The sequence below is a fragment of the Sturnus vulgaris genome, chromosome 10, assembly GCF_052056855.1.
Source record: "Sturnus vulgaris isolate bStuVul1 chromosome 10, bStuVul1.hap1, whole genome shotgun sequence".
NCBI lineage: Eukaryota > Metazoa > Chordata > Aves > Passeriformes > Sturnidae > Sturnus > Sturnus vulgaris.
In genome coordinates, this window is record NC_142252.1 from 4224980 (window position 1) to 4249607 (window position 24628).

The 24628-nt window shown below is 46.4% G+C and overlaps 2 protein-coding genes across 4 annotated transcripts; both read left to right on the forward strand.

Moving 5' to 3' along the window:
* The first annotated feature begins 441 nt into the window (after positions 1 to 441).
* LOC106849649 (small ubiquitin-related modifier 3-like) lies at positions 442 to 4182 on the forward strand. Its single transcript, XM_088170806.1, has 5 exons — positions 442 to 497; positions 781 to 932; positions 1181 to 1338; positions 2649 to 2720; positions 3037 to 4182. The coding sequence occupies exons 1-5, from the start codon at positions 442 to 444 to the stop codon at positions 3097 to 3099; spliced, it is 501 nt and encodes a 166-aa protein (XP_088026932.1). The 3' UTR covers positions 3100 to 4182.
* A 545-nt stretch (positions 4183 to 4727) lies between these two features.
* Positions 4728 to 22779, forward strand: UBE2G2 (ubiquitin conjugating enzyme E2 G2). 3 transcript variants are annotated; one of them, XM_014870391.2, is made up of 6 exons: positions 4728 to 4824; positions 9865 to 9900; positions 9985 to 10030; positions 15281 to 15399; positions 18970 to 19110; positions 20884 to 22779. In XM_014870391.2, the coding sequence occupies exons 1-6, from the start codon at positions 4782 to 4784 to the stop codon at positions 20994 to 20996; spliced, it is 498 nt and encodes a 165-aa protein (XP_014725877.1). In that variant the 5' UTR covers positions 4728 to 4781; the 3' UTR covers positions 20997 to 22779. The 3 variants fall into 3 exon arrangements, with proteins under 3 accessions (XP_014725877.1, XP_088026736.1, XP_014725875.1); XM_088170610.1 differs by having other exon boundaries at positions 4765 to 5032; XM_014870389.2 differs by lacking the exon at positions 4728 to 4824 and having other exon boundaries at positions 9774 to 9900.
* The last annotated feature ends 1849 nt before the right edge of the window (positions 22780 to 24628 follow it).

Genomic DNA, 24628 nt, shown 5'->3' on the forward strand with positions numbered 1-24628 from the left:
TCAGTCTCTACAACTTCCTGAAAGGTGGTTGTGGTCAGGTGGGGTTGGTCTCATTCACCAGGCAGCATTGACAGAACCAGAGGACACAGTCTCAAGCTGTGCCAACGGAGATATAGGTTGGATATTAGGTAGAAGTTTTTCACAGATTGTATAAAGTATTGGAATGCTTTGCCTGCAGAGGTGGTGGAACCACCATCCCTGGATGTATTTAAAAAAAGACTGGATGTGGCACTTGGTGCCATGGTCTAGTTGAGGTGTTGGACTTGATGATCTTGGAGGTCTCTTCCAACCTGGTTATTCTGTGATTCTGGGGATGTCCCTGGGATGTTTCGAGGTGTTCCGAGGCTGTTCTGGGGCTGTTCCGGGAGTGTCCTGGGGCTGTTCCTGGGGTGTTCCAAGGATGTTCTGGGGGTGTCCCGGGGTGTTCCGGGGTGTTCCGCGATGTGCCGGGGCTGTTCCTGGGGTGTCCAGGGGCTGTTCCGCGGTGTCCTGGGGCTGTTCGGGGGTGTCCCGGGGCTGTTCCTGGGGTGTCCAGGGGCTGTTCCGGGGTGTCCTGGGGCTGTTCCGCGGTGTCCCGGGGCTGTTCGGGGGTGTCCCGGGGCTGTTCGGGGGTGTCCCGGGGCTGTTTCTGGGTGTCCCGGGGCTGTTCCGGGGTGTCCTGGGGCTGTTCCGCGGTGTCCCGGGGCTGTTCGGGGGTGTCCCGGGGCTGTTCGGGGGTGTCCCGGGGCTGTTTCTGGGTGTCCCGGGGCTGTTCCGGGGTGCCCCGGTCGCTCCCCTCAGGCGGGTCCTCGCGCCGGAGCACAGCGCCCCCGTGCGGCTCAGCGGGGACGCGCCTGCACGCGGCCTCGCCACGCCCCCCTTGGCCGTTGGCCACGCCCCCAAGGCGAGACCCCCCTGCTGCCCCCCCCGCCATGTCGGAGCAGAAGCCCCCGGTGAGGCGGGGAGAAGAGCGGGAGGAGCCGGCGGGAGGGAGGGGAGGGACTGGAGGGAGGGACCGGAGGAGCGGCCGCCCCTCAGCGTCCCGGGGCACGGTTGCGGTGCCTTCCAGCCCCGCCCGCGGCCGCTGAGGTGTCCCGGCCGGGGGCAGCAGCAGCAGCTGGGGTGGGAAAGGTCCCGCAGGGTGTGGCGGGTGATGCCCGGCCCGAGCGGGATCCCGGGGCTCACCCGGCCGGGCTCTGAGCCCGCCGCACCTTGCAGTTTTCCATCCAGGATGGCGTGAAAACGGAGAGCGAGCACATCGACCTGAAAGTTGCCGGGCAGGACGGCTCCGTGGTGCACTTCAGAATAAAGCGGCACAGTCCGCTGAGCAAGCTCATGAAGGCGTACTGCTCCCGACAGGTGGGCGCGGGCACGGCCCCGGGGGGCTCCCACAGGGACCAAAGGGCTCGGCCACCCCGGCCGCCCCCAGCCTGCCCGGAGAAGCGTCCCCGTGCTGGTGGAACCCTCGCTGCTTCTCTGCCCGGATCGTGGAACATGCCCGTGGGAAGGTTAGGAGTGTCCAGGTGTGCGGGAGAATGAGGAGCTGGGATGCTGGCAGCTGCCTCTTCCTGCTCAGGTGCTCCCTAACGTCCCGTGACTTTTACAAAAATTCCTCCAGTTTCGATCCTGACTCTGAGACAATTCACTAACCCTCAGTCATGTCATCCCCAAAAATTTCATCAACTTTGAGTGCATTTTCTGTTTGGAAAACGGCACAAACTTAATTCTCCTATGCCACAGCTTCGTTTCCTCCTCCCTTCCCGTGTCTCCTGCTGCCTATTGCACAGTTGTGACCGCTGCGTTGCACAGGTGCTCACAGCCTGTTCCTCAGTGCCACCCTGAACAGGGGAAGGATGAATCCCCACAGCTCAGTTCCTGAGCCTGGAGCTCCCAACACCTCTGCTTTACACTGAGCAGAGGGTGGGCATGCAAAAGGCTTGGGAAACGGAGTTGGATTTTGTTTGCCCTTGTCTGTTACTTGCAGGATCCTTTCGTCACTAATTCAAACTTTCTTCTCTGCCCTGCTCTGTGCCTGCTGCACCCTGACACCTCTCTGGGTTTTTGAAGAGGTACAGGGAGTTTTAGCATTTCTGTGTGTGACAGAAGTGTGAATCACATGGATTTTTGATTTTAGAGGGCAGAGCAAGGTCCTCAATCCCTGATGCAGGAAATAAAGACTTCTTCCTGTGATTAAACATTTTCAGAAGAGGATTCAGTAGTGTGGTAACTCAGGTTTTAAGGGCAATGTAAAGTCACCAGCATTTGACCTTCCTCAGTGTAGACAGCAAGACAAATATGCTCAGTGTCCTGGTAGTTAAACCTTAATCAGAGAATCACAGAACGCCTTGGGGTTAGAAGGGAATTTAAAGCTCACCTTGCTCCACTCCCTGCCATGGACAGGGACACCTTCCACTATCCCAGATTGCTCCAAGCCCTGTCCAACCTGGCCTTGGACACTTCCAGGGGTCCAGGGGCAGCCACAGCTTCTCTGTGCCAGGGCCTCACCTCCCTTACATGGAACAGATGTAATCTAAATCTATCTTCTGTCATCCCCCTTGTCTTTTGAGTGCTAATTTTGCTGACACGTGTTTTGACAGTAAATCCATGAATACTTAGTTTGGATTCAGAAACACAAGTGTGGTTTCTCATATATAACTCTGAACTTGCAGGGCCTGTTACTGAAGCACATTATTTTTCTATTTGATGGACAGCCAATTAAAGAAGCAGACACACCTGCACAGGTATGAAAAACACTCTTACTGCAAATTGCTGCACAGATATTCGGATGTCTGAGTGATGATCAAAGGGGATTGAAATCAAAATGATCCTGAAATAGTTGCTGTGAGTTTAGCATGTTCCAACAAATTTGTTCAGGATGACTGATGGAAAGTGTTTCATGCCTTTGTTAATTAAAGTTATTTCTGAAGTGCTCTATTGCTGATTAGGAGCAGAGAGCCAAGTGCTTTTGTCACCACGTGTTTTTCAAGTTTTCTGTATTACTTATTATAATTTCCATATTTTAAAAATGTTAAAATAATTCCTGTGTTACTCCCACAGCTGGAGATGGAACACGAAGACATGATTGAAGTGTACCAGCAGCAGACAGGTGGAGGGTGCTAAGAGACAGAGTCTTTTGGAGAATAGTTTGAGGGTCCTCATCACAACTCACTCTCTTGTCTGTTCCTGGATTCGCTGTTTTATTAGGGAACAAATGAACATGCCAGTCACACAGGGTTCATTGAAACTTCAGAGGATATTTACCAAAGTTGCTTGTTGTCTTCCACATGCTGGGTGCAGGAGTCAAAATAGTATCTGCAGGGATTGAGCTGTGTCTGAATTTAACCATTTTAAGTTCAGATTAAGTTATGTGTGTTGTCTCACTGCTGTTAGCTTTTTTTATTTAATGTATTGTGATTAACATGAATCTTTTATCAATTATCACAGTATTATCTTTCTTTTCTTTTCTTTAAACTTGTGGCCTAAGCATTTATCCATGTGTTAGGACCCTGAGTGTTCATTCCTGGCTCTGGTTGGTCTTTGCCCTGTTTTAACTCAATTTATATAAATAGTTCAATGTATTTTTAACTTATAATTTTCCTTTTAAGATGCACCTGAGAGAAGGAACAGAGATACAGGTTTTAAGTCTTTAGCTCATGGTACAAATTCAGTCAGTCCCTTGGGCAACTTGACTGGGGCTAGCACACAATACAATGCTTAGGATAGGATTTAAATACTTCAGGTTTACATGTGTTTTTTCATATTTTCATATGATAAAGTCAGCCAAAATATACTTTTTTTAATGCAGAAATGGGATTCCTTTTTTTTTTTTGTCCTGCACAGGAGGTAGCAGGGCAGCTGGTCCAAAATTGAAATACTTGTGATAGAGTAGCTGTGTTTTTTTTTTTGTTCTGCAAGATTATGAAAATCGCCTCCCTGAAACTCCAGGTGTTTGCTGAGGGCTGGACAGTATCTGTCCCTTTGCCCTGCTCCCTCAATTTTGATTCTTTCTCTGTGGCCACTACAAGTCTGTGGCCTCGGGCTTCTTTTTAATCTTTTTGGTAGATAAACTTGGTAAATGAGGTGGGGGGAAATGCCTTTTAATGTCACCGAACTGTGCAGAAGAGACAGTGATTGAGGAGAGACATTTAGGTGTCTTCAAAATAATAGTGATAAATAATAATAAAAGCTCTCCTGCCTCTCCAACCTTGCTGAAGTTTAATTATTTGTGTGGTGGTTTGAGCTCCATTAACCCTGTTCCAGAGGGATTTTAACTGTCCTGCTGCTCCATGGAATCATAATCAGCCTTTTCTCTTTCCACTTGTTCACGTTAGCTACGCTCCTGCCTGCTGAAATCTCACTGGAAAGGCCCCTATTCCCTTTTCCATGTGAGCTGGGGTGGGATATCCCGCGGATCCCGTTGTGTGTTCCCGGATTTCCACATTCACGTGCCGCCCTTCGCTGCTGCCCACACAAACCCAGCGTGGCACTCGGGCCCATCCCGGCAGGAAAGGCCGCGTGGGGGCTGCTCCAGGGAATCCGCAGGGTTCCCCCGGCTACAAACCCGCACTACCCCCGCTCCCTGGAGCATTTCGCGTATTATTCTGTGTCCTCCCACGGCGTCGGAGCAGCTGCCGCGGTCCCGCAGTGAACTCCTGGTCCCTACGTTCCCGCTGGGAGCGGTGCCGGCGGGAGGACCGGGCGCTACCATAGAGGCGAGCCGGCGGGATAGAGCGCCGCCCTGCGCCCCGCCCAGCCAGGGGCCGCTCTGGCCGCGCACCCGGAAGCGGCGGCGGGGCCGCGCCATGGCGGGGACGGCGCTGAAGCGGCTCATGGCCGAGTACAAGCGTGAGTGGCGCTCCCTGGGCCTCTCGCGCTGCCTTCCTGGCGGGATCGCTCCCAAAGCCCGGGAGGGCCCGCGGGCCGGGCGGGGCCGTGACGGCCGCGGGGCAGGCCAGGCCAGGCCAGGCCGCGGGCCTCCGGCCGCTATTTCACCCCCTCCCCCCCGCCGGCTGCACCGTCCTCTCTGCTCCGTACAGAGCTCCCCGGGGCAGGGGTGAGGGTCACCGGACGGGTATGGGGCACTGCCGGCTTTGAGGAGGCTGTGGGAAAGGGGTCCTGCCTGGAACCATCCCTCTGGGAGGACAGCGAGCGGGTGCGGGTGACACCTCTGAGATTCCGTGGCTCCAGGACCTTAGGGGGAGGCTGGGAACCCTGGGCGAGTGGCCAGTTATTTTGATGTTTTTCCCTGTTAAGTTTTTCAGATGGAACAGAATACAGGTATGGAAATCCCTGTTGCAGAGCTCAGAGGTATTTAGAGGTGTTTGTCAGGGCAGATACCTTCTGGTTGTGACTGCCTTATCCTTGGAAGTGTCCAGGGCCAGGTTGGATGGGACTTGGAGCAAGCGGGGCTAGCGGAATGTGTCCCTGTCCATGACAAGAGGATGAATGAGATGAGCTTTAAGGTCTCTTCCAGCTCGAGCAATTCTGTAATTCTGTGAAGTCCTCAATGGAAGCAGAGTGATTACTAAAAGGATTTAAATGCGAATTTAGTAATGAAAGACATAGGCTTGTTTGTTTAAAAATCAATGTGGGATGTGACTGCAGGGGGTGGTGAGCAGTGATCCTTACACAGGGACCACAGACCTGCTGCACTGGGCTGGGGCCCTCTGGGAATCCCAGTTCTTCTGGGGATCTTCTCTGATGAGTTTGAGAGGTGTCCAAAGGTATTTATTTATAGTTTACCTAGGTGCTTTTGGGCTTTAATGCTCCAGCTTTTATTTACAGCGAGGAAGTAGAATGGAGAAGAGAAATGTTGGTGGGGATGGAGGGAGCTGGGCTGTAAGAACTGGCCTTCTGTTCCAGGGAAGGTCACCTACTGTTCTCCCCGGGCTGTCCAGGGATGGGGAATTGTTTCTGTCGTCATTTAGTGGAACACTCCAGTCTGTGTGAAAGAGAGTATTTATAGATACACATTTCCTGCCAGCACTGTGCCTGTTCTCAGGCTGTTGTGCAGAGCACAACTCGATAAGCTGAGCTGTCACACAGGTGTTCGGGCAGCCAGGGCTCCCCACCCAGCTCAGGCTGCTGCCACTGACAGCTGGAGGTGGTGAGCAAGCCCCTCAGCTGTGTGGGTAAAGTTTGTGCTGACAGTGTGTGCCCTAGAAATCTGCATTTTCCTGTTGTAATCCAGAGGCAGTGACCTGAAAAACAACCACAGAAAGTCTTGGCACTGCTTCTGTCCTCTACTATCTATTCCCTAAGTCTCAAAAAAGCATTTGTGATCCTTTGTTGTTGAGGAGCACAGAGATCTTACTGGAGTGTCTTGTATGAATGAAATCCTTAGGAAAAATGATATTAAATTACCTCAGAAAGATTTTGACTTAATGCCAGAGGCAGACATGAGGTGAATCTATTCTGCCTAGTTTCCCAGGCTAACACTAGTCATGAACAGAGATAACATTTTGTTTGTGATCTGCCTTTACAAGCACTTTCCCATGCCCAATAATGCACAGATTTGTAAAAAATGAATGTAACTCGCAGTGGCTGACTGCTCAGTGCTTTCTGGAAACTTGAGTTGCAGCAGTGCAGTAAGACAGACATTTTGGTGTCTGTGAGTTCCCTTCTGCTGCATGTCCAGGTCTGTAATTTTCCTTTAGCACAAACCCCAGAATCAAGCCTGACTTACAACCTTGCCCTAGTGTTTCTCTAAAGACTGACAGTTAATTGTAGCTCTTCAGAAACTCTTAACCCTGTAGGGAGAGCTTTTGCTGAAAAGTTATTTTGAAAAATAAAAAAAGCTCCTGGTTGTAGGTAGTTTTGCTGCCTCCTTTTTTCAGAGAAAGAGCAAGTCCTCCCTTGGGACAGGGCTGGAGTCTATGGTTCAGCTCAGTGTGAAGTTTCTTCCTCCTTATGATGTGTGTTGCTGGCATGGATGTGGGCATGGAAATGGTTTTCAGTGACCCTCTCCTGACTGCTTACCTTGGATGAAATCTTATGTGTGTTATGTACAAAGTTGTGAACACAATCTGTATTCTTTACTTTCCCTCTTCTCCTCTATCTCTTCCCTTTAGTTACTTCTAGTCATGACAGTGGTGTTTGGCAGTCAGTGCCTTGCTGGTGGGTGTATTTTCCTTTCCAGACTTCTAATTCTTTCCATTTTTTCCTTTTTCAATTTTTGTCTTTCATCTTTTTCTGTGCATGTGTGCACACACGTTTAAGTCTTAATATAAAGATTTAACGTTTCCTTCTATGAAAAATTCTTGACATTGTGAGGAGTTTCTGCCTGTTGGAGCCCAGATATTTCACTGCATTTTGGGAGAGGCTGTGAAATTGCAAATTGCACTGGTGTTATTTCCATTTGAAGAAGGAAGGGAACGTGGCTGTGGACATCCAGATGACACAGACTGGGATTTTTGTCCTCATTCAGATCTTTACATTTTTTGAGTTTTTGCTTTCTCAGATTTACTATCTACTCTGCCAGGACTAATTTGGCTAAATTTGCAGGATTGCTAAACGGCTGCAGTTTTTAGGAAACATACTGCTGAACTTCTCTTTTAAGGATGATCTTTGCAGTCTCTTCAGTGCTTTAACAAGAAGATGTGTATTCAGTTCTCCTGAGAACCATCCCCAAGGTGTAATTGGCTGATAATGACTCCACAAAGAGCAGTGAAATGAAGGCACTGATTGTGTGTGCAGCAAATCTGCCCTGAATTCCTAATAGAAGCATCACACTTCTCTAGAGTCAGCTCTGTTTTAAGCTTACAAGGTCTGGCTCTGCTCCCAGGGAACAAATAAAAAGTTGCACCTAGGGAGGTTTAGATTGGCTATTAGGGAAAATTTCTACACTGAGGGGGACTGTTTGGTCTAGCTGGTCTGTCAGAGTCGCTCTGCAAGTGATCAGAGCATTGGTTTTAGCCTTTCACTGCTTTCTGCTGCTCACTTATAAATAATTGGACACCACCCTCCCCTGACATTCCATTAAAGTGACCCTGTTTTGGAGGCTCTGGTGAGTTGTAGCAGCTGATGCTGTGTCAGCTCCTAGTAGTTCATGTTGGGCCTCTCTGAAAACTGGGCTCACAGTTTCCTTTTGAACAACTCTGGAGAAATCACGGTGTAGAAGTCACCATCCCCGTGGAAAAACGATTTTTCTTTTCTCAGTAACCAGTTGCAGCAGCAGCCACCCAAAATCAAAGCCTCTGTGCCCCTGAATGCCCAGTTTCTGCTTCACCTCATCCTTAAGGATGGAAACCTTTCTCTGAGAGGGGAGCTGAGCAAGGAAGTGGAGAATTGAAGCTCTGTCCTCATGAAGACCCTTTGCTCTTTGGGATTTGACTCTTTCTTCCCATTGCCCCAGTTCTCCTTGGAGTGCTGTATGACACAGTCCACGTCAGGGACTGCTGCCAGCTCTTCCAGGGAAATTGTAGGAAACATTAGAGATTTTCTTCTTAGAGAGAACCACAAGATGGAGCAAAATGATTCCAGGAGCTCCTGTGTTTGACATCTCCCTCTTCCTGTCTAAAAGCATCAACAAGAAAAGCTATTGGAGACCCACTGTGAAGCTGGAAAAACCTGCCATGGAATGCCAGGATGTGTGGAAAAACTGTAAGGCTGAGTTTCAATCTGCTGCTGGGCTTTGGAACTTCAGAGTGGGCTGTGCCAAGGTTAAGGGCACTCTGAGCAAACAGAAGAAGTTGCATGATCTCTCCTGGCAGTGCATCTCAGCATCTTTGCAATAATGGAGCTCTTGTAAGAGAGAAATCTGTTCTGTGCAGCACTATATAGTTTTCACCTACAGCCTAAACAGAAATTAGGTCAGATGTCTCATTGATTGGTTTGTGACTTCACATATTCCCTGGGTCAGTGTTCCTGTTTGTTTTCCTGTGTGGGAATGCATGTGGTGGTTCTTGTGGCTGTGTTCTGTGTTTTACTGGCCACTGGCATTCCAGAGGCCATTGATTAGGAAACACTGATATCCATTGATTAGGATAAGCAGCTGGAAGTGTCACCTCCTGCCACCAGCTCCAGCAGCTGCCCCATGGCTCACTGGAAGCCTTGGGGCTGGTGTTTGAGCCCCCAGGACTACTGGCCCTTTGCTTGCCTGTTTGTGGCTGAACTGTGCCTCAGCTGCTGCTGCCTCCCTGCAGAACATCAGAAACTAGAAACTGATGATCAGTCCACTAGATAGGAAAAAATCTGGTTGTTATTTTATCAGCACATGGTGTACCGGCCTTCACCAGCTTGAAGTGAGGGGCTGATGCTGAAAATTGATTAATTAATTTGGAATTGTATCAATTTCCTAAAGGAAGTGAGGATTGATGAATCCAAACTTGCCTGTGCAGCCATGGCTGTTTATTGCTGTTTCTTTTTTTTTTTAACTCAGATTTTCCAGGCCAAGCAGGAGGAGTTTGATTGAATTTAGGGAACAGAGCTGCTTTGTCAAATCTCTCATGTGTCTGCTTCTCCTGTTTTTATGTTGTTCTGGGTTTTGCACTGAGGTGCATCAAACCTGAATGGGTGCAGAAAGATTACAGGAAAACTTCAGGCTGTTATGGTATCCAGGAGATACCACAGAGTGCAAGAGAAGAGCATTTCTCAGGCTTTGTGAAATGTTTTTGTCCTTCTTCTCAGGTTTAAATTATTGCCTCTGTGAATACGGGGGACTCAATGATCCTAGAGGTCTTCTCCAACCTAAACAATTCTGTGATTCCAAGGCAAATTCGAGGAGCCTGAAAAACCCTAAAGTGCCAAATAATTTTGTCTAGAACACTGTCCTGCATCAAGCAATGGTGGTGGGGCCCCTGTGCTAAGCCATGGCCACTCAAACACCCCCTGAAATGCTTGGGCTTGCAAATCACCTCAATCTTCCTTGTGTTTGTGTTTTTGCAGAGCTGACCCTGAACCCACCAGAAGGGATTGTGGCAGGTGAGGAGCTGAGCAGGGTTTGTGCACTCTGCAGCTGTAACTTTGTGTTCAGGTAGCACTGAGCATTGTTCTGTTCTGTTTCAGGTCCTATGAATGAAGAGAACTTCTTTGAATGGGAAGCCTTGATCATGTGAGTTAATAGAGTTTGGTGTCTGAAATCAGCAGTTGCTGTGATGAGCTTCTAGGAGAGCAAGAATGTAAAAAAGCATTATTCTGTATGACATCAGCATTGACCTGCCTTGGGCTGGAAACTCCTCTGATCCAAACAAGGAGTTACATTTGGACTTTAAACAGTGACAGAGGCAGCACTGCTGATGTGTACAACTTGTTATGATAACTTCTTGTACAGGTGTCATAATAATAAGCTTGCAGATTTGTCAGGAATCCTCATTTGGGCTCCTTTGGATATATGTTACATTTACAAACACTGTAGGAAAGAAACAGTTCCTTGTAGATCACACATACCTGTTGCAACATTCCCTAACTGCAAATGCAGGACAAGTTTTGAGTGGAGCAAAATACACAGATTATTAGTGACAGGAGAAAAAAAATCAATATTTAAAATTACTTTACTTACTATTCAGATTTTTTCCTTGAAATATTGAAAGGTTTTCATCAGAAAAAGTATTGAAATTTAAGTTAAAATTCTTCTGAAATTCTTTACGCTTACGAATCGGTTGGTGTTGTCAAGAGTTGGATGCAGTGTTTTATTGTAGAAAGAGATTCACTCTTGTGTTGGTGAATAGCTCTGACCTGCTGTGTTTTGGGGGTGATGAAGACTCCTTTACAAAGCTGTGTTCTCTCTCCTCTGCTCCCCAGCTGATGGGTGTGGTTGTTGGTAGCAAGATTTGCCGTGAAAAGACAAAATCTTTTTGCCCAGCATCTTGTCTTCTCTCTTGCTTGTTCTCCTGCTCATGCTGTACTTTCTTTGGGAACTTTGAGTTCACAGAATAACTGGTGGTTTTTTTACAAAATGAAGTTCTAAAACTTTAGAGGAGAGGGGAAGAGACGTTTGTCACTCACATCTGACATTTTATACAAATACTGTACAATTAAAAGATGAAGAAGCTCCAGACCACCGAGTCCATCTTGAAGCTGCTGGTCTGTTGTTAGGGTAGATCCTGGCTCTGTATTTCAGGAAAATTTCATTTCCTTCATCCAGGGCTGGGTTGTCCCAGAGGACTCTGGGGGCAGCAAGCTGTGGCTACGTGCCCGCTGTGATCTGGGCAGGTTTTCCCTGCAACCACCAGTGCTGACTGGTGAGATTCTCAGCTGGCGTGGGTGGCAGAGTTTTCCTAGCATGGTTTGCTTGGAATGTGTTGTCTAGGGATGAAAAACAAGATTTCTGTCTCTTGGGCTCAGGCGTGCAACCAGTACAAAAGCGTGGCGAGCTGTAGTGAATTCCCTATTCCACACAAGCTGGGCTGTGTGGGTGATCCTGCTGCATGGCAAGAGTTATTTTAGACCTTGGTGAGTGGAGATTTGGATTACCACTGCTTGTTGGCTCATTGATGGCAAGAGTTGGCAAATGCCTTTGCTTATGTGCAGTGATTTGTCCTGGGATAACAGGTTGTGCTTCCTGGTAGCTCAGGCCCCCGAAAATAAACACTGAGCATGGAAATAGGTTGTTTTGTTGCCTGACACCAGAGATTTTGGCTGCAATTTCAATTTATGGTTTCTGGGAGAAGCACAGTCAGCACATCTGCTTCATAATGGGCCAGATTTCAGGTCAGACAGCTGTGATTGCTAGGAAGTGTGGAGATCCCAGAGGACTGAATGCACTTCATGGAACGTGGAAGGAAATTCCTGTTTATTGGTACTTCCTCTTAGCAGAGGTGTTGTGGCCGAGTAGAGATTTCCTGAGGGACACTCAGGAGTACTTCTGAAGTGCCTAGAAAATACCTTTTCTGATGTTTCCTGTCACATCCTTAAAGAACAGAGGAGGTGCTTGCAGACTTGAAAGCCCTTTAAAGTGCTGAGTGTTGAGCTTCGGGTCTTTGTCAGCGTAAAATGAGAGGCGGAGGTGCTTTAATTTTGGTTTCTGTATTGTGTGTGTGTCATAATAAAGTTATATTTTAAGATCTGCTCAATTTTGAAGCTGTGATACAATAGAAACATGTTTACCCCAAACACATTTGGTTACTTTCATCTCTTTACAAACCCTGTTAGTAGCAGTGTTTGCAATACCTTTGGAAATAAAGTTACATGACTTGTTTGTATTTGTCTGTGGTGATCTCCTCCACTGTTTTGTAATCTTAAATGTGCTGTGTGAGATTCAGGGAATGAGGTGTGCAGATGAGAAAATGGGAATAAAGCTGCCTTCAAATTTTTAGACAGATTAAGTGCAAATGGTAAGAAACATAATTGTGAAAAGAACAGAATACTTTTTTTCCTTCACCCAGTTTATATAAAGCTAGAACACATATAATGGCACACAACTTTAAAAAAAAAAGAGACCTAAGAGAGAAAAGATATCTCTCCTTTATCAATTCAAAGGTAGGCTGGGTAATGTTACATAGATTGATGTAAGAGCTTGGCTTGGAGATAAAATAATGCATTTTTAAATAAAGGAAATAATAATTTGTATCTCCAGTGTTCTTGTCTGCAGCAGCAATGCTGAAGGAATGGGAGACATATAAATGTTAAGACCATAATAAGATAAAGGAGAGAACAGTTCTTACACTCCTAAAATGAGTGTGATGGGAACAGAACTGAAAACACCCATGTGAAAACCTTAGTGAAGACCAGAGGCTGGGAGTATTGTTGAAAGCCAGATTTTTAAAATATCATTTCAGGAGAGTTTGCCTTATGTTGCTCAATTCCCTAGCACTGCGTGAGGTCCTTCAGGCTGTTGTTGTGTTCATGGATTTCACATTTCAAGGCCAAGTTTTGCCCTCTTTGGTTGGCATGTACAAGTGTGTGTTGCTATTAAGGTTTATCCCCAAAAGACACAAAAGCACGCAATGGTTAAGAGCTTTATTAGCCTAAAGACTGCTTGAAAACTAAACAGTAGAAATTGAAGTCAACTTATCACAAAGCTGTTTAGAAAGGTAATTAGATCTATAATTAGGCTTATGACTTTTGTTTCCATTCCCCTTTTGGGCATCTGATGATTGTGAGGTTTGGTATTTTTCCAGCATCTTTTTATAAATAAGCCATTTGCAAATGTATGTGAAGCTGTGATTATAGAATTAGAATCACAGAATTGTTAAGGTTGGAAAAGACCTGTAAGACCATAGAATCCAACCATTTCCCAAGCTCTGACAAATCCACCACTAAACCATGTCTCCAAGTGTCACATTCACATGTTTTTTGAATGCTTTCAGGAATGGTGACTCCACCACTGCCCTGGGCAGCCTGTGCCAAGGCTGAACAACCCTTGAAGGCCTGAACAATCCCTTTCTTCAGGGAAGAAATTTTTCCCAATATCCAAACTAAACCTTTCCTGTTGCAACTTGAGCCTGTTTCCTCTTGACCTGTCTCAGAGCCTGACCCCCACCTGGCTGCACCCTCCTGTCAGGGAGTTGTAGGAGAAGGTTCCCCCAAGGAGCCTTTTCTCCAAACTAAACCACTCCCATTAGGTGTCCTTCTCAAGGTACTTCTCTCTCCTCTTTATAGATACCCACCACTCTTCTCTGCCCCTTGCATGAGTGACATCCAGCTCCTGGAGGTCAGAGCTTCTTATTTTTCATGCTTTGTCTTCTGTCAGCTTTGGAATCACTGCAGAGCAGGGGGGTGACTGCAGCAGCTGCCATGCTCTTACCTCCCTGGCCCTGCCAATGTCCTTTGTGAACTAAAAGTGATGCTTGTCAAGTTCAAATGCTGAATGTTTTGTAGTTGTAAATGCTGTCTTGGATTAACTTTAATAATTTCTTTGAAGTTGATCCTGGCAGCGCTGAGTGGCTAAAACAAAAGCATTTTGCTCACATAATGCAGGGCCTAAAATGGAGTATGTTGGGTTGAGTGTATTTGACAGAAGAGCCCTTAAGGCTGTGTGTTTGCTCTCAAAACAGAACATAGACACCCACCAGCTTTTCAATGCCTGTATGTACATAGTCTCAGAAGTTCAACAATAAGCCTTTAAAATGCAGCTGGAATTAAAATGGTCAGGAAAAAATGCATTCAGTTTACTCTCAGATGTGAATTGAATCCTGACTAAATTAAGGGAAAAGGCCAGAAAGGGAACAAAGTGGTGGAGATGGTTTAGCTTTCATTCTTGCAGAATGTTGATGCATTTATCTTACCTTACCTGCCAGTGTCAATATTCATGTTTAAATCACATACTTTTTGTGTTTATCTACCAGCCAAGTCTTTTGAATCTCCAACGTTTGAGACAGTAAGTCTTGTAGGGCTTTAGGATTTGCTGCTCTCCAAATTTAATGTTCTTTCTGGCATGGAGGATGTAGACTGGGAGGAGGAGGAGGCATGAATATATTCCTAACCCTTATTTCCCAGACAGTGGAACCTTTGTTTGAATGGTTTTTTACTAAATACATGAGGTTTCCTTAGCAACAGTTTTCAGTGCTGAAGCTTTTTTCGTCATCTTTCCAATCAAGGGAAATCATGTTTGTGTTACAACTTCCAGATGGTTCATCAAGTTTGAATAAATCATGGCTAATGAACTTGTTTTTTGCTCACTTTCCACAAGTGTTTTATGTAGACAGGGCAAAATAGATGTCTTTATGTTCTCAACTCGATTGCACTTTGAACTAGATTCTGAACACAATAAGGAAATGTTTCTACAAGAACCCTGATGAAGCCATTTGTTATCCACCTGCACTCCAGGGAGGGCAAACTCATTACCTGAAGTCTGCAAAGACACATTGTTGTCCTGCATCTCTGCTGACAATTATGGTCTCCGAGCTGTGTTTTTATTTTTCCAAACCTTTGCTGTGCTTTCTGCATCAGACAGTGATAAGTGTTTGTGTGGTTGTACTAGATACTGGCAGTTGGGATCTCTGTGGCGTTTATAAATTAATTTTGAGCTCCAGCATTTGACATCTCTGTCTTGTAGAGCACAACAGTATCTTCAAAGGCACAGGAGTCCCACACCTGCCTCTGCTTTCGCTTGACGTGCAGACACTCAAATCCTGGAACATGCCTTGGAGCCAGATACTCCAATTATATCCAGACACACCCTGCTAATTAAACAGTGTTGTGACCTTCCTAGTAATTTAGTGTGCAAGCTTTGATTTCCCCCTTGCCTCCCAAGCCTCATATTTGGATTTAAGTTTATGAGGTGTGGGGTAAGAGCACCTTAACTCTTTGTTTCCTGGAGAAGATGATATAACCCATGCCTCACACATCTCATTAGACAAGAATTTGGGTGAAAGAGCTGTTTCAGACTTTGGTGAATAACAACATTTTTATCTGTTCCTAGGGGTCCTGAAGACACCTGTTTTGAGTATGGGGTTTTCCCTGCTATCCTGAGTTTCCCACTCGATTACCCGTTGAGTCCTCCGAAGATGAGGTTCACGTGTGAGATGTTCCATCCCAACAGTGAGTCTGATGCAGCAGGATGCATGGGGGGGGTGGGTTACTTGTGCAACTTAAAAAGAAACCTCTGCAGCAGGAGATGTGCCATCCTTCCCCAGGGTGATTCTCTCCCTTCCCAACCTTGAGCAGGCAGCACAAGCAGCATTCAGCTGGCCAGCAGTTTTGCTCTGTCTGGTCCTTTTTTCTTTATCCCATTATTCCTCGTGGAACTTTTCCTCATAAACAGTCCAACAAGGATTCCAGCGATTCCCATGCCTTTAAATCTTCTGTACAGGATGTGATATTCAGTGAATTAATACAGGTTCATTCCAGACACAGAATCATAGAATATGCTGATCCATCAGGATCCTGGCCCTATGCAGGACACCCCAAGAATCCCACCATGTGCCTGAGAGCATTGTCCCAACACACCGTGAACTCAGTCTTGCTCTATGGCTTGTATTTAGGTATTTTGGTGTTTTTTTTAATGACTGAAAAGTTGTTAATGGGTGCTGCTTTATTAGGCAGCATGGTTTTTGCTCCATGAAATCACAGGCTTAACATTTCTGAGGGCATCTCTCTGAAATACTGAATGCTCTGTCCTAGCAGACAACACATTTACAGGCACTTAATATTAAGACTTTGCTAGCCTTTGGTCTGTGATGCTGGTTGAGTTACAGATCTTTTCCAACCTTAGTGAATCTGTGATGGTGACAATATTATCTGAAGACTCTTCAGGGGGAGTAATTGCAGTGACAAGAAGTACAGCTAACAAGTTTGAGCCCTGGACATGAAAAAAACCTTAAAGCCCCTTTAAAAAAAATCTTAAAACCTTGACAACCTGGACTGCTACTTTCTGGAATCAGCCTTGGAATTCTGTGTAAAAGCATTGCTTTTGACATCTGCTGAATCAACGTGGGTTGTGCAAAGGTTGTTTATCACTGCCCAGGTTTGATGGGCTGGATGTGTGTTCAGGCTGTCAGGTCTGTGACTCTCAAGAGCAGGAAAAGGCAAATGCTGCTCTCCTGCCTAGTGCTTCCTCTTCAGCTGATGTGCACTTGGAAAACACAGGTCATAATCTCAACTGGGAATCTTATTTCACCCTACATATGAGGATTTTTGCAATTTCTTGAAGTTTCTCTGTTACTCCCTTCTGGAAGCACCATTTTTGCAGGTTCTTGCCCATCTAATCCACATCTTTCTGTTCTGTGGAAGACACACCTGCATGTCATAGCATAGAGCTGTGTGGATATCCCCAAGGCAGTGTGGCATCACCTCTGGAGCTCTGATGTCCACAACAGGGCACTTTGGCACTTGGAAGCAGTGTAGCCATGTCAGCACCTTGCTCCAGCTGGACTAATTCACCCAAGCTTCATGCCAGGACTGGTCTCCCTGAGCAAATCCTTGTCCCTGCAGCTCCAGTTGTGGCCTTGGCTTGAGGTTCACTGCTTGCAGCTGTGTTGTGTGCAGCACTGCCAGGAGGAGTGGGGTGTGGAGAAGCACAAATTGCCTGACTCCTGTGTTAAAGAGTGGCTTTACACATGGGTGTTTCTTCCATGGGATAATTGGAACACACTGGATGGTCAGCTCTTTAAAGCCCTGTGACTTGGAGGCTTTTGAATCTGAAGCTGAGATCACCTGAAGTAGACACTTGAGTCTTTCCTCTCAGCTGGGGGTGTGGTGGGATGCTTCTACCCAGAAAGGGGTTGGGCTTTTTCTGTTTATTCCTCCCTCTGTGAGAAATCACAAGGAAAAGGTTTAAAAAGTCTGGTGTGTCCCCTCATCCTTGCAGCTTCTGTTATGTGAAGGGGGAATTGAGATGCCACAGAGCTGTCTTCTCTTACATTAAAATGACCTTGGATACTCTAGCTAAAGTAACTAAGTAGTGATCAGGGGCATTGCTTGCATCAGTGTGGGGAGATCATCAGATCAGAGGTGGTCTGGGAAGGATTGTTGGAAGGGACATTAAAACCCATCTTGTTCTACCCCTGCCATGGGCAGGGACACCTTCCACTGTCCCAGGGTGCTCCAAGCCCTGTCCAACCTGGCCTTGGACACTTCCGGGGTCCAGGGGGCAGCCACAGCTTCTCTGGGCATCCTGTGCCAGGTTCCCACCACTCTCTCAGGGAACAATTCCTTCCCAATATCCCATCTACCCCTGCCCTCTGTGCAGCCACTGCCCCTTGTCCCCAGTCCCTCTCCAGCTCTCTTGGAGCCCCTTCAGGCACTGAAAAGGGCTCTGAAGTCTCCCTGGAGCCTTCTCTTCTCCAGCCTGTTTCCAGAGCAGCTCTCTGTGGCCTCCTTTGGACTTGTTCCAACAGCTCCACATCCTTAGTTTGGGGCCCCCACAGCTGGACAGGGGTAGGTCTCACCTGAACAGAGGGAGAGAAGATCCATACGTTTTCCTGGAATCAGCCTTTGATGTCTTGAGTGTGCTGCTGTGTTCCAGCTGTTTTAAATGAGGCACTGCACAGAAACAGGAGACTCCCTCACCAGTGAAATCCCTTCTAGCAGTGGGTTCCTTGCAAGAAGTGCTGGTTCAGCACCTGCTGTTTTCACCTCTTCCAGCTACTGTTAGACCAGCTCCAGTCCCCAGCCTGGGGCTGCAGGAAGGACTGTAAATAAAAGTCCTCCACAGTGCTTACATGCTTGGGCAGACATAGGTGGGTGAATGGAAGGAGCTGGAAATGAGCACAGCTGCTCCCAGCAGTCATTCCCACCTTGTTTTGTCTTGCTTTCCTGGCAATGGCACCAGTTTGGCCACCTGAGAAATAGAAGCCCTGAAATTATTGCACTAAAGTTGTCACTCCTCAGGAGCCTGCCATGCAGGAGAATTAGGCCATGTTGGTATAGCAGTGTTTTCTTTTGTGGTGCCTCTTCAACCTTTGTTTGGTTTCATTACCAAGTCAGTAGAGTCCAGTCTCTGTGGAGACAACTTGTACTGTTGCAGACACATTGCTTATGCTAAAGGTGGGAGGGGAAGCACCTGGATCCTTAATTCATAGGCTTCCTTGTTTCCAGGTGCTTTAATGCAACTGAACTTTAAGCAAAAAAAAAAAAAAAAAATAGTGGGAATTCTTCTGATTGCACCTCAGTAATGTTCCAAAAAAATCAGTTACTGTTCATAATATATTTAACATAACACTATTTTTTCACGTTTATTATATATACAACATAACACTTTTCTTTCCTTTGTGTAATCCTTTCCATGGTCACAGTCCAGTGGAGGACTCCAATCTGCATTCAGTACATTCATTTCCATTTAAGTAGGACTGGTTACCTGCTTGGAGCTGTGTCTGTGCATAAATTCTTGCCTTATTCCACCAGGCTGCATCGTTCATCTTTTCCATGGAGCCTGTCACTGATTATTAAATGACACAAGTGCTCCCTGCAGGTTTCTCTTGGGTTAGGAGTTTGTTAGATTTGCTTAAAAAAGATTTTTCCTAGGTTTTTGTCTTTCAGATTGTATGTCCTTTTGCCTAAAGAGAAAATTTAAACCTGAATTTAGTTTTAATCATAAAAAAGCCAAATCTCAAGACTGATCTGGAGATGCTGAGCATTAACTAACAATCAATCCTCTGTACTTTTTTGCAGTTTACCCAGATGGGAGAGTGTGCATCTCTATCCTTCACGCTCCTGGGGATGATCCCATGGGATACGAGAGCAGCGCGGAGCGGTGGAGCCCCGTGCAGAGTGTGGAGAAGATCCTCTTGTCAGTTGTTAGCATGCTGGCAGGTGAGCTGCTGTCCTGTCAGCCCTTCCTGACTGAGCTTTTTGCTTTTTGCTTTTTGCTTTTTGCTTTGTTCACTGAGCAAAGCACATGGAAAGCTGCTCAGCAGCAACCAGACTCCTTAAAGCCCTGCTATGTATTTATTTGTAAAGCAGTGCTCTGAGAAGGGTTGGGAAAAATGCAGTTAGTAGCAGTTGTTGCTGTTTGGGGGTTACTGCAAGGCTTTCCTTCCACTCCTGAGACAGTAGTGATGGGTCAGGTGGTCCCAGAGGCTCAGCTGGTTCCTTGCTCCTGGACAAAACCCTCTGTGTATTTGCTGTGCTGTCCATTCAGCTTTTACAGCTGTGGATTGCAGCCTGTGTTGGATTTGGCTTTGGCAACTGGTGGGTTATCAGACCTATCCAGTACAGTAAACTGGAGTCCAAGGCCTCTGGTTGAGAAGCCAGCACACTCCATTTCTCTTTGTTATTCCTAGCCTGGGAATGTGCCCCACTCTGCCATCTGTGTTTCAGGGGAAGGCTTCTTGAGAAGAGACCTGGGGTGAAAAACTTTCTGTGGAGCCTTTCAGATGGTTTTCCCTAAATCTAACAAGGGCTGTGGCTCAGCTCTGTCTTGTACAGCTCTCTGAAAAATGGATCATTTTTCACACAGTGGACAGAGCCACTAAACTGCCTGAAGAGGGCAGAGCCATGTCCCTTGGAACTGGTTTTGAAGGATAAATGGGTTTAGAAGCTGCAAAGTTGACCAAGCAACCGATTCCTACATGGGACTGTTGTAGCTGGGAAGCTGTGCAGACAAATAGTGCCCATGGGATTCCTGTGGCTTCCAAGAGCTTGGTTTGTGGTGCAGCCTTACCTGGACTGGGAAGTGTGAGAGTCACCTGGTCTTGCTCCCTGCCTGTGCATCCTCATTTCCCGTGGCTTTTGGAGAAATTAGGCTAAAACACCAGTGGTCAGCTTCTTTCAGGGTACTCAGCCCTGGCTCTGCAGGTATTGTAAACCCAAATTTACCAGACTGGGTGAGCTGTACACCTGCTGGTTTTTTTAAGGTCCATCAGGATCATGTGGAGAAGGATGGAAGCCCGAGATCCTGCCATGAACTGGGCAGGGATGTGTGTGGACTGGTGTGTCAAGGGAAGTGAGCAAAGTATGTTAGTGCCTTCTGGAACCCCAAGACAGTGTCCTGCTGTATGCTGCCCATAGACCTGGTAAATCCTGGGGTTCAGCTTACCTTCATACAAAATGGGGAGCCCCTGGGACTTCAGCACTCCATGAGCTTTTTAAAGCATTCTGAAATCATCAGATGAAGGATGTTGCACAAGTGAAAGCATATTCTATGGGTTTCCTTGGATTGTTTTGTTGGTTTTTAATAGAACAAGCCATCCCAACAAGTGACAGCCTGTTTGGGTGGCCTGCTTGGAGGGGCTTTGTGTCTTGAGAAACTGGAGAACAAGGAAAAAAACATGTTCTGTAGGGAGAAACATGCAGTTTTTAAAGGCCTTGACAGTACTGGGGGTGCCCCATTGTGTTGGCCATGTGCATGGTGGGGCTCCAGTGCTGAAAGTACAAACAAAAGAAAGTCCTGCTCCTGTGCCATTTCTTTCTTGCCTGAATTCAAATTTGTTGTGATATCCTTTCTCCAGGAGCTGTCATTGGATTTGCTTTAGTGGTGTTTCTGCAGTCTCAAGGAAGAGAAGTGTCTCAAAGCCTTAGGGAAATGGCATTCCTGAAGAAGCAAGGAGCTCCATTGCCCACCTACCTTTGTCTTTCTCGTTTCAGAGCCGAATGATGAAAGTGGAGCCAATGTAGACGCCTCCAAGATGTGGCGGGAAGACAGAGAACAGTTTAACAAAATTGCCAAGCAGATTGTGCAGAAGTCACTTGGACTTTAAGCTCACAGAGAGACTGAAGTGTTTTGTATTTCTCTCCACCTGGAAACGAGCAGTGCTCAGTGCTGGTACCAAAAAGGAAAACTTTGTAAAACCATTGGCCTAGTTCTTACAATTCGTTATTTATTTACTATCTCTTCCACTGCTCCAGAGAAGCCTCTAGTTCACTCACTAAATTGTGTGGAAAAGGGATTTAATGGTAGAGAAAAATACAGAGACAATGCTGTTTCAAAGGCTGCTTGTTTCTACCTTACCTTGTGGTGTGGAGAGCCTGGAGACTTGGCAATCTGCAGCCCCCCCTCACCCACCTGCTGTTGGAGAGCAGTGCTGGTTTGGATCCTCTGCTGGCAGAATTAGTTGTGTTTTCATAGGTAGCATTGCATCTGGAGCAGCAGTAGACAAGAATTACTCTATCCATTCTGTGCTTGTTAGGTTAAGGGCAGCAGTTGCAGTCAGATCTGATTTGAAGTGTATAGTTAGCAGAAAAGGCTGTGAAGCAGGGCTGTAGTCAGGGTGTGTTAGCAAAGAAAAGAACTTTAGGGAGTGAGCTGTGAGGACTGGTCTGGAATGGCCTGGTGTTCCCATGTAACACTGGGAGTTTGTACTAATCCTTTGAGTCAGTGTTGGCTTGGCAGAAATCTCAAGAGCTGCTTTACCACTCCTTGAAGACACTCAGTTGTAAACTTCACACTCAGTTAGAGGCACAAGGTATAAAGTTTGGATTGTCCAGGTTCACTTGGACTGGAAAATCCAGTGAGGATGTGTTTTCTCTGCTGGGCTTTTTCATAGCTGTACAAAAATATCAGCTCACTCTGGTGACACATGAGTGTTGAGAGGATTTGGCAGTGCTTTGCCATTACAGCCCTGTCACCCATTTTTGGGTGTCTGAGCCAGGATGAGCATGATGGACTTACAAGAATGACCTGTGACACTCTACACTGAGTGCTCTTGTGTTTGAAACAGGAGCCAGAGAAGATGGGCTGTTTGCTCCAGGGTGGTACAATGTGTGTTTTGGACTGCAGTGTTGTAGCCAGTGTGAAGGGTGCAGGAAATACCAGCTGGTCAGTTCTTAAAACTGCTGAGGGGCCTCTGCTCACCTTTCTGCTTTGCAAGCCAATCTCATGTGTAGGTCCAAATTTCTCCAATTTACTACAAGCAATAACATGCCCATTGATAGCACATGGAATCCAATTTTGTTGGCAGCTTTAAATGGGCTAAATTTGACAAGGGCTGTTTGTTTGTTTTTTTTTTAAATGTGAAAAAGTGTGACAAGGAAGGAGTCACACCATGAAGAAAGCTTTACAGAGGTGATCATGTGCGTGGTACAGCTGTTCAGCATTTCTGTCTTGCTGTCTGTGCTGCACTTTGCCATCGTTCTGCACCTCTGAAGAGTTGTGTTGCTACAACCTGCTGATTTTACCTCCTTGTAGAAGTAATTGTGGCTTTGATGTCAGGGTGGAAGTGGGACTGGACATAGCTTGGGAACAGAGATGATGAAATAGTGTTGTACCTAACTAGTATTTCAAGGCATACAGGAAAATGTAGCACTTTATGCAAACTGGGAGTGTTTTTGGGAGTAGAGGGAGGGTTGCTCCTGGGAGTACTGCAGCCACCTTTGGGAACAATGCTGGAGAGCTGCAAGAGCCACTGCAGAAAAACAGACATGGCAAAAGTGAGGTTTGCTTAAGTGCTGAGTGTTTTATTCGTGTGTGCTTGCTCATTATCTTGATTTTATGGTGGGATTTAGTCTGTATACTGAAAATAAAGTGATTATATTTTCTCCTTTTATAGTTGTACACAAATGTATTGCAGTGGGTGTTGTATATGAGTAACCACACGGCCAAGAGACTTTCCCCAAAGGAATGGAAAGGAATGGTTCATTCAAACCCAGTTAAAACATGGGATACTTTAGGAGTGAAAGAGCTGACATGACTGCATGGACTTTCCTGGCAAATGTCTTGTCTCTAATGCTGGCATTGGCTGGATAATTCAAAGAAAATTTTAAAAATCTGACAGTGGGCTGATGTGGTGTAGTTTGCTCCTTGCAAATGTCATTTTATCCATGTGTCTGACCTAGGAAGTTCTTGTGGATGTACAGCAGGTGAATTCATTCAGAATGTGCTGGTATCAGCACTTGGGTTTGAGGAGGACATGTAGATCATACAATCACTGGATGGTTTGAATGGGAACGGACCTTCAAGGCCATCTAGTTCCAAGCCCCTGCCATGGACAGGGACAACTTGCACTCAAGCAGGTTTCTCTGAGTTCCTACTCAGAGTTTCCATAGTCTCCAAATCTCTGTTCAAAAGTAAAAAAACTTTAAGTGACTGACATGCAGTGGGTTTGCTGAAGGGCATTTGAAGCCACCCAGTGACCATATCTACCTCTCAGACTTAAAGGTGACAAAATGTAGGCAGAAGTTCCCTTCAGAGGACTAAAACTTGGTGTTGAGGTGAGAACTGTCCTAGTTGGTGGCTGTTTACTCAGCTGAAGCCAGTGGGTGAGCATTTGTGTTCATCAAAAGAAACTCGTTGTCCATTGTGTTCATTTAGAATGGAATTGTTCCCTGTGAGGGAGGTGAGGCCCTGGCACAGGGTGCCCAGAGAAGCTGTGGCTGCCCCTGGATCCCTGGAAGTGTCCAAGGCCAGGTTGGACAGGGCTTGGAGCACCCTGGGACAATGGAAGGTGTCCCTGCCCATGGCAAGGGGGTGGAATGGGATGAGCTTTAAGGTCCTTTCCTACCCAAACCATTCTGGGATTCTATGAAAGGTTTAAAGGTGTGGTTGGCATGTTAGATTCCCTGTTTCTATTTGCCAAAAAGAACTAAAACTTCATTATTCTGCAACTAACTGAATCCTTGCATAAAGCAGGAGGATTCAGCTGGCGTAGTGGAGGTGTGTGACTGGCTGAGAGGGTCTCGTGGTACAGACACCTTACTGCAGGTAGGAAACACCTGAAGGTTAAAGCTTGTAATGCTGGTTGTAGCTCCTGGGATAGACTTCCCTGAAGGACTTAATTGTGTCCCTGAATGAACACTCATGTTGGCAGGATGTGCAGTACTGGCCAGTAGCAATGTTTTTCTGAGCAGTTGTCTTTTTTTCTTTTTGTTAAGCCTGAAACACTTATTATAAAACATGTTCCTTGGGGAGTGTCAGAGCTCTACAGGTGTTATGCATGTAGGTAAAGTATTAAAGATTTTTTAAAAAATTCTTTTCTCTGGATCATATTTGCTTTAGGCTTTTATATTAAAAAAAGAACTCCAACCAAACCCTTCAACAAAGCTGTAAAAATGCAAGCAACGTCCTCTTTAAACCCTTTGTATATACACACATCCACACACGCTCACTGTTGTTTTTCCTTGGCAGAGGGGGCTGTGTCAGAACACACACAGTGGGCTGTGAGACATCCATTAACTGGGTTGGTGTGCCTTTGAAAGTGTGAGAGGCGTTGGAGCCACATGAAACGCCTGCAGCTCGGGGGCAGAGCCAGCCCCAGGCTCCCTGCCAGCTTTTTTTTTTGCCTTTCTGGAGTGATATCTTGAATGGAAGGTGGTGTTCTGCCTTGGGATGGATGCAACAGGAAAGCTCTGTGCTTTGGTGTCTTCCTGAAGCTGTGTTTTCTCCTGTGAGAATGGA

Coding starts and splice junctions, on each gene's coding strand:
- LOC106849649 (XM_088170806.1), top strand. CDS start 442: ATGTGCCGGGGCTGTTCCTGGGGTGTCCAGGGGCTGTTCCGCGGTGTC. Junction 498..780: donor TTCCGCGGTGTCCTGGGGCT/GTTCGGGGGTGT, acceptor CGCTCCCCTCAG/GCGGGTCCTCGCGCCGGAGC. Junction 933..1,180: donor TGTCGGAGCAGAAGCCCCCG/GTGAGGCGGGGA, acceptor CCGGGCTCTGAG/CCCGCCGCACCTTGCAGTTT.
- UBE2G2 (XM_014870389.2), top strand. CDS start 9,789: ATGGCCACTCAAACACCCCCTGAAATGCTTGGGCTTGCAAATCACCTC. Junction 15,400..18,969: donor TGAGATGTTCCATCCCAACA/GTGAGTCTGATG, acceptor ACTTTTTTGCAG/TTTACCCAGATGGGAGAGTG. Junction 19,111..20,883: donor AGTTGTTAGCATGCTGGCAG/GTGAGCTGCTGT, acceptor TTCTCGTTTCAG/AGCCGAATGATGAAAGTGGA.